The sequence below is a fragment of the Pavona decussata genome, unplaced genomic scaffold (genome assembly GCF_977016875.1).
Source record: "Pavona decussata unplaced genomic scaffold, jaPavDecu1.1 SCAFFOLD_137, whole genome shotgun sequence".
Lineage (NCBI taxonomy): Eukaryota > Metazoa > Cnidaria > Anthozoa > Scleractinia > Agariciidae > Pavona > Pavona decussata.
The window spans coordinates 634,892-647,891 of NW_028145550.1; the positions used below are offsets into that span (position 1 = coordinate 634,892).

The window sequence follows — 13,000 nt, forward strand, 5'->3', positions numbered from 1 at the left end:
ATTCGATACATACATTTCAAAGAAACCCACCCGGTGTTCTGGTATGACGAAAGGACTTAAATTCTATTCATTTGCTGTTAAATTCTTTTTGGGAAGCAATCCACGGTCGTTTTGTTTTCGTTTGGTGAATTCCAACCGTAATACATTAACAAGAAAAAGTTACCACTCACACAGGTGATCCCCTTGGGATACTATTTCGCTTGATATAATCGAAATAACCCGACCAAATTAAACAGACCATAAGGAATCAAAAGTGCTATCAACTGTTAATGTTAAGCGATTTTCGTTAGATCTTGCGTCCTTGATATCAGCATCATAATCTGATGACTAACGTTTTCACAACTCATCATAAAATTGACCTGCGGTTCAGCTTCGTAACGACGGTGATAATTGAAGATGAACAAGAGAAGGTTCTAATGGTTTAGGATGATGATGATGATGATGATGATGATGATGATGATGATGATGATGACGGTGACGATGATGAAGATTCAGATGAGGATAACACACTAACAAGATACTTTGAAATGTTCCTCTTTAGCCATTCGTACAGAATAACTGTTTTACCCCATTACGAACGTCATTCATTCTCCAAAGATAAAGAAACGGGTTAATTGAATAAGAAAGATATAAAAGCAGCAAAGACAAATAATAGGCTGCCGCTGTTTCTCCGCTCACCCCCTTGTAAAAAAGCACCGTGAGCGAAACAATCATCGGCAAGAAAGAAAGAGAAAATATAGCAAGAATGTACAAGATTGACACAACAGATCTCTTGTACTTAGCCAAGTTTATTGCTGGCTGGCCAAAGTTTTGACAGGATTGGTTTCCTTGAACTTGTTGCTGGTGCTGACGAATGATTCGAAATACTCTAAAATAGGCAAGAGCAGTGATCAAGTAACAAACCAAAATTAACGCTGCAGAACCAATATTCCCCTCACGTTTGTACATTGCGTTGCAAACCACAAGTGGAATTGGGATGAGCAACACTGCGGTAAACATGAAGCATCGGCGACGCGATGTCATCAAGGACCGTTGAGTCATGAGCAGCCATCTTTCAACAGACATCAGCGATATGATTAACAAGGTGACGGCCGACAGGTAAATGCAACTGAGTAACCTAATGCCCCAAATGGTTTTAAAAAGCGCTGTTTGGGTGACGAATAAACTAGGATTCAGAATCACCAGCAAAGAAATCACCCCAATTAAAGGTTGGGCGACAAGTCCAATGCAGAAATCACTGAACGCCAATCCACTAAGAAGAATATGAAACGAAGTCCTCTCAAATGTCTTTTTCCAAATCGCTGCCAAAATCAATGCATTTCCTACCACTGCAACTGGAGATAAAAGAATGAGGATGATGTTACTTGCCATAATGAGGGAAATGTAAGCATTGTATTTCCTCTCGCCATCATCCATGCTACAAGGAATATACATGGTGTGCAAAGACGAACAAGTTGTGCTGTCAGACATGATTTCACTCTGTAAAAGAACAATTTGAACCTCAATATGAGATCAAGCCTCAGCCTGAAACTACTCCAATATTCACTAAGAAATCCTATGTCTGAAGTCAAAGTACAAGTTTTCTTAAATTTCCTCTTGGAATAAATCAAATACAAAGACGAGATAACGCCCTTCAGCGTTCAACCGAATGGCCCTCGCGGAGATTCTGAACCGCTATGTGATATGTGCGGTATACATGTATACATTTATTAATATTACCATCACATTGGTTGAAACTTCACACAGAAGCCTTACATTCAAGTGATTTGGTTGCTTTGTTAGAATTTAGTAGATATTAAATATTGAACGTTTCACCTACTGTGTAGTCTTAATTGTATTTTTAATAGAACTTGTCACTCGGTTTGCTTATAATTCTAATTCAAATAAACGTACAGGAGAGGAAGTCCTTTTGGAAGGCAATGCATGCAAGTTTGTAATTACGTGCTAACGGGGCGCGGCTTGAAATAGTTGAAGCGGAAAATCAAGCCTGAAACTTATACTCTTAACCCAGTGGCAAAGTTCCAAATGGTAATAATTTTTCGTTAGCGATAGAATAATAACAATTTTAAAAAAAGATGAGACAACTTTTAAGACATACAAGCTCGAGTTTCAAACAACCTGATATATATAAATTAAATTAAAACTTCAAAAATTATGAAAGCTCTCACAATACCCAGTACCGTTTGAATGGCCATCATTTGTTATGAAGTTTCCGTTTTATCCCAAATATAATTTCCATGAGAATCAGTGGCCAATGCCAAAATAAATACATTTTAATTTTAGTTGGTTGTCAATAACAATCACTAGAAAACCTTTCTTTTTTTGTCAGAGATCAAGCGGCAACCGCGGTGCAAACAGGAAATGAAAAAACATAATTCACACTAAGAAAAGAAAAGGACCCGCAGAAGAGCACACTTGTGGTTTCATGTCCACCATTTTGTTTCACGAAAATCCAAATTTCGTTTTGCTAGAAGGCGAAAGCTTCAAAGCACACATAAAGTCAAATGTTTAAGGGAACTGGTCATAACAAGTTTGTTGGAAGAGGACCCACCTTGTCTGGGGGTAGGGGGGGTTATTGGAGACACCACCTATCTCGTGAACATTACCAACAAAATGTTATTGGCTTAAGAATTCGAGTTAACACAGAAATATTCGGCTAGCAAGAGTCAGCATTGCTAGATAAACAAGAAAAGTGTAGTTTGAATCTTATCGTCATTTATTACTGCTAGATAGAGGGGTGGCTATGCAATAAAGACACCATCTTTTGAGGTTGAGTTGGGGGGGGGGGTGGGGTGTAGGCAGAGACCACCACCTATTTTCTGGTTCGGTGGGCCCTGTTCGAGTATAATAGTTTTGACCACTTCCCTAAGTAGTGCAGTTGTTAGCAAGACGGGTTTTTCGGTTAGAAGATCGAAGAGTGACTTAGAAAACAACCGAGCATCGAACCACATGTCGTGTTGTTCGCTCATCATCATAGCAAGTGAATGAAGGCTGTACATGTAAAATCAAATGATTTTGGAAGGCTATACAGATTTCGAAAGAGTCCCTGAAAATTCAGTTGCTTACATGCACCTCGCACTGTTTGACCTTGTCTTTTAAGTCAAAACCACAAAGTAACACATTTCACGTTTATAGTGATGCAAGCACTTTCTGTGTCCACATTGTTTTGCCTAATTTCATCTCATCTTCCTTGCGAGGTCCACACCACAATTGCATTTTGATAAATTGTACTTCCAACACTTTTATTTTCCTTCAGTCTCAGATTAATTTATTTAGTTATATTTAGTTAGTTATCAATTGGCATCAGAGACAGATCTCCTAAACTGACTTAAAGCAGCTTGTACTTACTTCGGACATACCTTTCCCTGACTAAAACGTTCCTTCCACACTTTACCCGCGTCTAAGAAACTACATGTAGCAAGCAGATATATCTTCGTTTTATATTTGTTTTGCTTTCCAGTCGCTATATGAATGCTGCATACCCATTAACTTCTCTAAAATGCCATCGTTTTCAGAACAAAGACAAATTTAAACTGTTATGAGGAAACCATCAAACTATCTCCAACTTTTACAACCCCGACTTTATCACCCTCGAAAGCAACATGGACTCCAAAGAGAGGGGATTGGCCCTGCCTTGGATCCCTATCTTCAGGAAGCCTTATTCTGAAACGAATAAAAAAAATCAAAACAATCTATCAATACAATGAAGATGGACGAATTTTTATTTTTATAAGGAATTCTATCAAATGAAATTTATGCATATTAAAATTTTGGACGGATGGGTGGATGGATGGATGTATGGATGGATGGAAGGATGGAATTGCTATTGTAGGCTCAAGTTACCAAGATTCGTATCACTATGTGAGCTTCCTTTGTATTGTAAAACAGTTACTGGTATTACTCATATTTGAGAACTTTCCCTTCATCATTTTGCATTCTATCATTGAGGTTTTCCACAAAAAATTTACAAAACTTTACATTCAATATTCATGCATTAAGTTGACAACTGTCGCAGCTTGCTTCAAAAAGAAGCACACTGAACAGTTATCAAATTAATTAAAATCACCTTCTCAAAGTCGCTATAGGCTCCTCTCCATCCCTTTCTCCAAGTGCAGGATTGACTGTTGTAAGGAGACATCTAAATGTACAAAAGATATATTACTCACTGATAATCCATAAGAAATACAGTCGAACCTGTATATAACGGCCCTGTATTAAGCGGCCACCCTCTATTAAACGGCCAGTTTTCAAAGTCCCGATTTTTTCGCTTATACAAACGCTGTATTTGTTACCTGTATTAGGCGGCCACCTCTATTAACCGGCCGCGGCGCACCCTGTAGCAGTCCTATGTTTGTCTTTCTTTGTTATTTTTACCTGTATTAAGCGGCCACCCTTCAGTGGGAACTAAGCCATATGTTATTTTATGCGGTATTTGATTGTGCTTAAAATGCGACATGTACAAAGCTACTGTAGGCTGATACTCGCCCATTTAGTATCGTTAACACTTTTCAGATGTCCGCAATGTGCTGAAGTATAATACCATATCACAAACGGTAAAACAAGTTTGTTTTGAATATGCTTCACTCTTTAGCTAGAAATTCCTCTTTAATTAGCTTGTTCCTCAGCCATGTGATGGAGAATGAATCGATTCCAAAGATCACTGTCAGATGCTATAGAACATGCAGAACAACTACGGGCGTTAGCGCAGTACCATGGATAACAGGAATTGTCGCTGGCAGTGTCGACAGTTAACGACTTTGTTTAACGTATTGATCGCTTGAAAGAGTGTTGATTGTCCTATTGTTTCCTTGCATGAAATATTTTTGTATGATACGCCATCAAAATTGACATTAGACCACGCCAAGTGAGTATTTTTTAGCGATCCTGTATTAAGCGGCCACCTGTATTAAGCGGCCAGTTCCTCAAGTCCCGAGGGTGGCCGTTATATACAGGTTCGACTGTATACAAAAGAAATGAAAGTTTAATGAATACAAGTTGTATCTGTGAATTGGATAAAGATTTCATCCTGATTTACATAAACTATTCTTTCACTTTACTTTGCCTACAGGAAAAATGCAATATGATTTTTTTTCTTTGCCATGGACATACATGCATGATTTTCGTTTTACTTGGGATTACGTGGTGTCAGGCAATTGGTTTTCATTACACTTAATTATCTGTCATTATACAGCGGAATGTTGTTCGTCCTTCATAGTCAAAGATGACCATGACATCTCTTAGGTAGTAGAGCTGCTTCAGTGTGTCCGGAGTTGGCTGATGAGGTCAATCCGGGCGAGGAAGCTGTTCATATAGTGGAATGACGATTTTTCGATTCTCCTAGGGAAACTGAATTTGGCTTGAAAAAATCGGAAGTAAAAATCTAACCTGGGCGAATCCAAGGGAAACAACTTTTGGGTCAAAAAATTGAGGGTTTGAATTATCGCCATTGCACTATCTCGAAATTAATCTTTTCTCTAAATCAGAATGATACAGATACAGTGACACATTGATGAGAGTCCTACCTTCCACAGCGCTTTAGAAATCTAAAATCAACTTCTCCAACTTTGATCTTCTTTGCCGCCCACTCATCCTGTAGTAAAAAAAAAAAGATGTCTTGAAAAGTCAGAGACCACTTTATCAACAGCAACGTAATCTTATGTAGAACAGAGAGGGAGAGAGAGAGCGCGTAGACAAAATGTCTTGACTTAGCATAAACGTTTGAGTTACTCTCTGAGGGAGGGGCGCTACTTTCTATTTGAGGTGATTAATGGAGACAGGGCGCAAGTTTCTGTTTTACAAATCATCTGAGAGTGCAGTAACACCCAATAAACAATAGAGAGGTTAAGAATGACGTTTACGCAGACAGCAAACGTGAGAAATGACCACGTGGCCATGTTTATCCTATATTTGCCGCTCGCTGTTTTCAGTTTCTCTGTCAAATCGAGTAGTTTTGCGTTAGCATCAAAGGCCAGAATTAGTTTGCACTGTTCTCATCTTTGTACTCTTTATTCCAAGAAAACAAAAACGCGAATCTCACATTTACCATTTGCCGTAAACGTGATTCTTAATCATTCTAATAGCAATAACTGAAATAAACTCAAAACGGTAAGAATCATAACGATGTGATCTCATCTATACCTTCATCAAAGTCATTACATTGTACAAAGGGGAGCTTTTCAGGACAAGAGAGCTTTTGACAAGCAATTATTAGGAAGGAGAAATTATCAACAAGCACTCATTCATAGGAGCTGCTTATTAAAAAGGATGCTTTCACTTACTGGAAGGAATGAATGGTCTTAAATTGAATCATTACAGACAGAAAGTGTGGCAAGAAGAAAATCTTAAACTTTTGCCACACAAATAACCTTTACATCAGCGTTAACTCCCTAACGACACGTGTATATCCAAGTCCAAAGTCCATCTCACCCTCCCCGAAGGCATTACACACACACACACACACACACACACACACACACAAAAATTCAAATAATCCTCTAATAGTGCGCAAATGTACCTCCTGGAATGCCTTCAGGCCACTGACCACAATATTAGGACGGAATCTTGTCATGGTGATTGGAAAAGGAAGTTCTTCATTCAGTGCATCCAGGGATTCATCTACAGTAATCAGGTACGGAGCAAAGTCACCAAACGATGCCTGAAAGAAGACATGGAAGATTGTTATCATTATTATCATGATTATTGTTCTTCTTGTATTGTTTCTTTTTATTATTATTTTATTATTATTTCTTTCTTATAGCTACCTGCGTGTTAAGCTTTTTTAGATTGTCATTCTAACCTGTAACCCGTATTGTAAGTAATCTAGTTAATTGTATGTTCAAAGCGGTACGTATTGAATTGTAAGTAGAGTATTGTATTGTTAGTGGTGTAAGTAACCAGCGATAGAAAGTAATGTACAATGTAAGAATTGTATTGTAGGCAGAATATTGTATTGTTTAATGATGTGTTTAGCCTGTATTGTACGTAATGTGATTTTGCAAATAAATAAAAAGATATTACAGAGTGGCCTCACCTGTAGATATATCAAAACAAAACAAATGATTAATAAAGGCCTCTCAACAGTCTTGGGATTGACAAAACCCAAGGGTGGCCCTCAGAGCAAAATAATTATGTTTTAGATACTGGGTACAGTGAATGTTTATTTGATTTTTGACACAAAATGAAACAGAAGGAACCCAGAAAAAAAATAGGATGAAAACCATCAAGAATGTCAACCCACAATAACAATGTCAAGTCATGGATTCCAACTCAGGCCACAATGGTTGGAAGTGAGCGCTCTCACCACACCACCATGCCATCCCTACCTTAACCCTTTCCCGACCAAGAATGCCATATGGCACAAGACGCAATTATGAGCTCAGTATTTGGTCAATTTGTGTGAAATTTGCACAACCAAAAGATCTTTGAAAGATCTATAAATTGAAGGCATAAAATCATGCCCCCCTCCTATATGAGACTTGATTTACCACCCCTCAAACTTTTGGATTTTTTTTCCTTTGTACGTTAAGGGTCCAGTTGATATCTTACAACAAGCAATGCACTGAGAGCTGTACATTAAGCTATAGTTTAGGGGGATACCCAGTATGTACAACGAATAGGAAAATTTTCAATGTTTTTCTTCTTTCGTTTTGGACTTTTCTCACTCTCATATGTGACCTCCTCCATCTCTGTTGGTGCGATTTATAGCACACTCCAGAAAATACCTTTTAAATGGTATATCACATGTGGTCTCCCAGTTCATAGTTAGCGATTTAGAAAAATTCGCCATTTCCCTCGCACGGGAAAGGGTTAAGTGAAGAGAAAAAGAGGGCACAGGTTATTATTACCACTGAAAACCTATTGGCCATCTATACTTGTCAAACTTCTTCTTAATGAAATGCTTAGATTTCTATTCCAAAAGGTCTGGGCTTGGCTTGAACACTAAAACATCATAAAATATTTCTCAGATTGAATTTGAGAGATTCCAAAACCCAAGGAGCAGGCAATTCCAATATTATTAATGGTTGAATTAAGGATTATGGATCAATTATGGATTGAAAATCCAAGTTTAGAGTTTGACCAAACACAAAAAGATCCAAAGTACAGGCTTCTCGTGTCAGCTAACAAACGAAATATGCTACATAAAATTAATGTATCCTGGATGAACCTGTCTGACTTTATTAAATACTTTGTGGTACATGATTGTACCTGGTCACCAGGTTGAGCAATGTTCCCCCACTTTTCATCCTCCTGTATAATTCTTGGCTTGGTAAGCTGGTAAATCTTGCAGCCTGGTTTGTCCAAATAAGTTGAGATCCATTCTGCAGCTTCATCTCCAACATACCGGCCTTCGCCATAATTTCTCCAAACCCTATCAAGATCATTTTGATAGATATGAATTTAAAAATAAATTTGTACATTGTATAGCGCATAATTCCATGACAAGATAAACTAAATCACATCCATTTTACAGTATGGGGACACTCTCCTGATCGAATAACATTTGAATTTGGAAATGTCAGCTTTTGAGGAGAGGTGAAAACCAGAAAAAAACCTCCTGGAGCAAGGACGAGAAGCAACAACAAACTCAACCCACACATGATGCCAAGTCCGGGAATTGAACCCGAGCCACATTGGTGAGAGGAGAGTATTCTCACCACTGCCCCATCCGTGCTGCCCAAATCGCCAATTATTCAATCAATCAATCAATCAATCAATCAATCAATCAATCAATCAGTCAGTCAATTGGTACAAGAAGGGCATAATGGTTGCTCTTGAAGCCCTCCCCCCCCCTCTTAACCCTTTAAGCCTTAACAGTGATCAGCATCAAATTTCTCCTTGTAACATCAATGCTTATTCAACCCCTGAAGTCATGAGAATTGACGATACGATCACCCAATGTGTATTTTCATGTTTACTTACTAATTTCTAAAATACTTTTATAAGAAAAGCGATAAGACAAGATAGGAGAATTTTTTCTTTGACATTAGGGGTTAAAGGGTTAAAAAAAACTAAATTTGACCAGTTTTTGCATGTACAGTGTAATGGGGATTTTAAGTGCTTAAAATGCAAATGAATTTTTTAAATATATATTTTAACCTGAAGGCTAAAAATTCATTGTTACAGTGTTACAACCACTGATTTTGAGCCAACTATTCACTAAAAGGATAAATGTACACTATCTGCAAGGTATGCAAAACCTAAATTTGGAGCTCGATCTTTTTTACAAATAACTTGGCCAAAAAAGGGACTTGTGCTCCTTACATACCAATTTCTGAACTAATCTATCAATTAACCAAAATTAACAAGAAACTACCAGGTACATGTACCTTGTTTACAGCTATATTTACTTACAGCATGGAATTTTTAGTTGTAAAAAAAATTTAGCATAACATAATAAAACACCTTATCATCTTGAGTTCTTCATTGTCTGTTTGTATATCCACTTTTAGAGTCTTCATGTTTGGAGCAGTAAGGCAAAGATACTTGCCATCTTCAAAGTGTGGAACAACCAGAGCCAGCTTTGGATCCTTACGCTGAGAGACAAAGGTCTCATTTTCATCTACAATAATCCAGCGCCTTCAAACAAACAAAACAGGTGTAAGTCATAGGCCAAGGGCTGTGTTTTTGTACAAAATCAAATTTTGCTTACCTATACCAAATAATTTCTATTCACTGCACTGTGTGAATTTTGCCACACCATAATTATTGTAAAATGCATCACTGGATATTGCAGTTTTCAACGATCTGAGTGGTTCCCTACTAAGGGTACACTTGATTGACTCTATTCCAGAATAGGAATACCTACAACGATGACAAGAAATCCCTCATAAGAGGTTTCTAGAGTTACTGGAGTACAAGACAGCTCTTAAATTATCATATATCAACAAACGTTTGCAGAAGTGTCTTCCCAAATTACTTAAAAGAGAGAAATCTAACAGCTATTCTGCTTATATTCTTATTTCAGAATAAGGTCAATCAAATGCAACCTAAGGTACATACTGTATGATAGGATGCATACAATGTGTATAATTATGATACATGTACAATGTGTGGTTCCCAAAAATATCAAATATCAAATATCCCACTCCAGGGAGGGAAGGAGGGAGGGTCTTATCCCAAGGGGGTGGGGGTCTATCATATCTTTTTTAATTTCACCATGAAGAAACATACTGTGGGTGATGAGACCATACATGTACAAGTTTGTTACAATTATTACAATGTCATACACATACATGTATGCTTAATTTGTTATCCCAGGTTAGAAATGAGGCAGCCAAAGGCTGATGTGGACCTACAGTAATCATAATAAAACACAAATTGCTATTATGTAAAATTTCAAATACCTACAGTTAAAATAATAACAATAAATTTTATTGGGGTGTATAAAAGAACAGACAAGTATGTCTGTTATACATGACTGAGTGGTTAGGATGAGATGGTGCTTTGGATGAAAATTCTCACAAATCTAACAAGAAATGAGAAGTGTGCATTTTATTATCTGTACAATTCATGAAATCTTGAGCCATTTAATTTTCTGCAAAACATGACCTAGATTCCACACGTTTAGCACTGTTCAAGAAATTGTGGACTGTACTCCACACTTCGGCCAAAAGGAGTAAGCGTGCATCCCATAAATTTACTGCTGTTACACGAATCTTGAGCCATCAAACATTGAAATTCAAAAAACTGCATCATTCACAGTATTGTACTAGCAGTCATGTACTGAGCAGCTATAGCTTAACATTAGAACAGAAGGTCAAAATGATGCATTATTTTTACACTGGATTATAAAGTCACCCCTAAAGCCAAACAAGATGCCTGCTTTACTGGCATTACGCGTGATGCTGGGGCTGATTCATTTTTTCCAACTGTATGCTTCGCCGATTGATAAAACTATCCTTGCTAATGGAATAGTTTGAGTCACGACGATCGCGTTACCTTGTTTTCCTTGTGTTACGCGACGCAGACTTTCACCGGAAATGTGTGGAATTCCATTACGATAACGTAAGCTTCTCAATGACCTCTTTTTAGTCTCGCTTCGTGGTCAAGGACTGTCAAACAAAGCACGATTCCTTCGCCATGAACTCACCATTTTCCACCCTTTTAAATGTCGAGTGCTTCTTAGAAGTTATTCTTTGGATTTGCCGCTTCAAAATGGTGAAATTTTCTTTTGAAAACGGCACACTTGAGTCCAGAACATGTTATAAACAATATAGAGCCAAATTTAATCCGTTTTTAATAAATATATCAAATGATGCGTTGACATCACGCAGGTAGGGGTGAGTGGGTCCCCTCCCTCGCGATGTAAGCGACAAGAATGGATTTTGATTGGCCTGCTTCTGTTGAAGACAATCAAAACAGTACACCGCGAGTAGGAGAGGGGTGAGTTTAATGAATAAATTAATGTACCGATTTGAAGCTACGACGAAGAAAAAGAAATCGTCCCGTTTTTAGACACGGTATGCCCCCTCAGGGCATCCCGCGTAAAAAAGTTCCATACAGAAATTACTAGAAATGATTAATCATAGAAAACCTTGCTCAAGTTGATAAAAAAATGAGGGAACAATGCAGTTAAATAGCTTCCCAATACCTTAAATCGGTTTTCTTTGCTTCAATACTGCCTTTTATAATGGCCTTTTTAGTCACAATCGATATCTCAAGGAATACATGTACCTTCAAATTTAACCAGAAGACCACGTGCACAACCTTCAACCTAAACGTTTTTTTCTGAAATTGCTTCATTTTCCAGACTAACTCATATCTGCATGAACACTCCTTTTATCGTAGGTCGCCATCATGATCACTCAAACCGTATATAACTTTAATAAACCACAAACCATAAGTTCTAAGTTGCGTGACTCACCGGTCGAACTCCATGCCCTCCTTGAAGCATTTTGCCTCAGTCATTCGAATTCCTTTGCACGACTTGACAGGGTAAATAAACATCTCAGTAACATGTCCCACCTCCTCATAAGTTCCTTTTCTCTCTCTCTTTTGCCACCAAAGTGCAGCTAAACCAGCCAGGGCGAGGACAGGTAAAGCAATCAGCAGATATTTGTTAAAAGTCGCCATCTTGATTTTGTGACTCAGGATGACTCAGGTCGACTAGGCTTGGTAACCTGGTCTTCTTTCCCAAAAACAAAAATGACGGAGGCGCGGGGGCCACTACCACTACCCCCTCCCCCCTCCCACCCCCCTCCTTTTAGCCTTAAAAAAATGGTTAAAGTGCTACTATGATCAAATTTTTACCTCTTAAATTTTAAGGTTTATCACATAGAATTCTAGGAAAGATTAAAAACGCCGTTTCGACGTTTCTAAATATCTCACCACTCGACTCGCGTTGGTGTTCTACTTTTTGCTGTGCTACACCGTGCTGATGAGAGCAACCAGTTCGAAACAGTTGTCCACGTCTCGGTTTGGTCTCTATCATGTCACTGTCGTATTAAGTTTTCTACGCAGTCCAGCCTTGCAGAAATTTGAGTCATTTATATTTTGGCTGATTAGATCTTTTACAGATCCTGCGTATACCTGCAGCATTTTCGTTGCGCGGTTCCTTGCTTATTGTTTGCTCTAAATATCTGCATTGGTTCCGGAGATATATAAGTTTGTAAAATGTGGAAAATATGTAAATGAGAGGACTCATGACGTCATACTCTCAACTCAATATAACATCAAGTTTATAAATAGAGCTATCTCAATAAATTTACAGCAGAGACCATTGAAACCTGGCAGGCCAATAGTTCTAAAGGCAATACACCTACGGCTATAAGAAATTTGGTTCTCATGGCAACTCACTCTTTTCCAATCTCCTCCAACCTGATTTCAATATTTTAGTGATTTTCACCTTGAAAAACATTTAACAAGGCCACGAACTCGACCTAACATATTTATACGCTTGCTGGATCATGCAGATGAGGCACCATTGGCAAATATCAAAATAGAACGCCAAAGGTGGGCAGCAAAGCCTTAAGTATCAGGGAGGACTGGAAACAAAACTGAC

The 13,000-nt window shown here is 38.1% G+C and overlaps 1 protein-coding gene across 1 annotated transcript; it reads right to left on the reverse strand.

The window, feature by feature from the left end:
* Positions 1-3,114: 3,114 nt before the first annotated feature.
* On the reverse strand, positions 3,115-12,110 carry LOC146467177 (mitochondrial amidoxime-reducing component 1-like). Its single transcript, XM_085126150.1, has 7 exons — positions 11,864-12,110; positions 9,403-9,576; positions 8,206-8,368; positions 6,515-6,655; positions 5,523-5,590; positions 4,067-4,138; positions 3,115-3,663 (listed from the first exon to the last, which is right to left on the reverse strand). Exons 1-7 carry the CDS (start codon positions 12,070-12,072, stop codon positions 3,537-3,539), a joined length of 954 nt encoding a protein of 317 aa, XP_084982276.1. The 5' UTR covers positions 12,073-12,110; the 3' UTR covers positions 3,115-3,536.
* Positions 12,111-13,000: the final 890 nt, after the last annotated feature.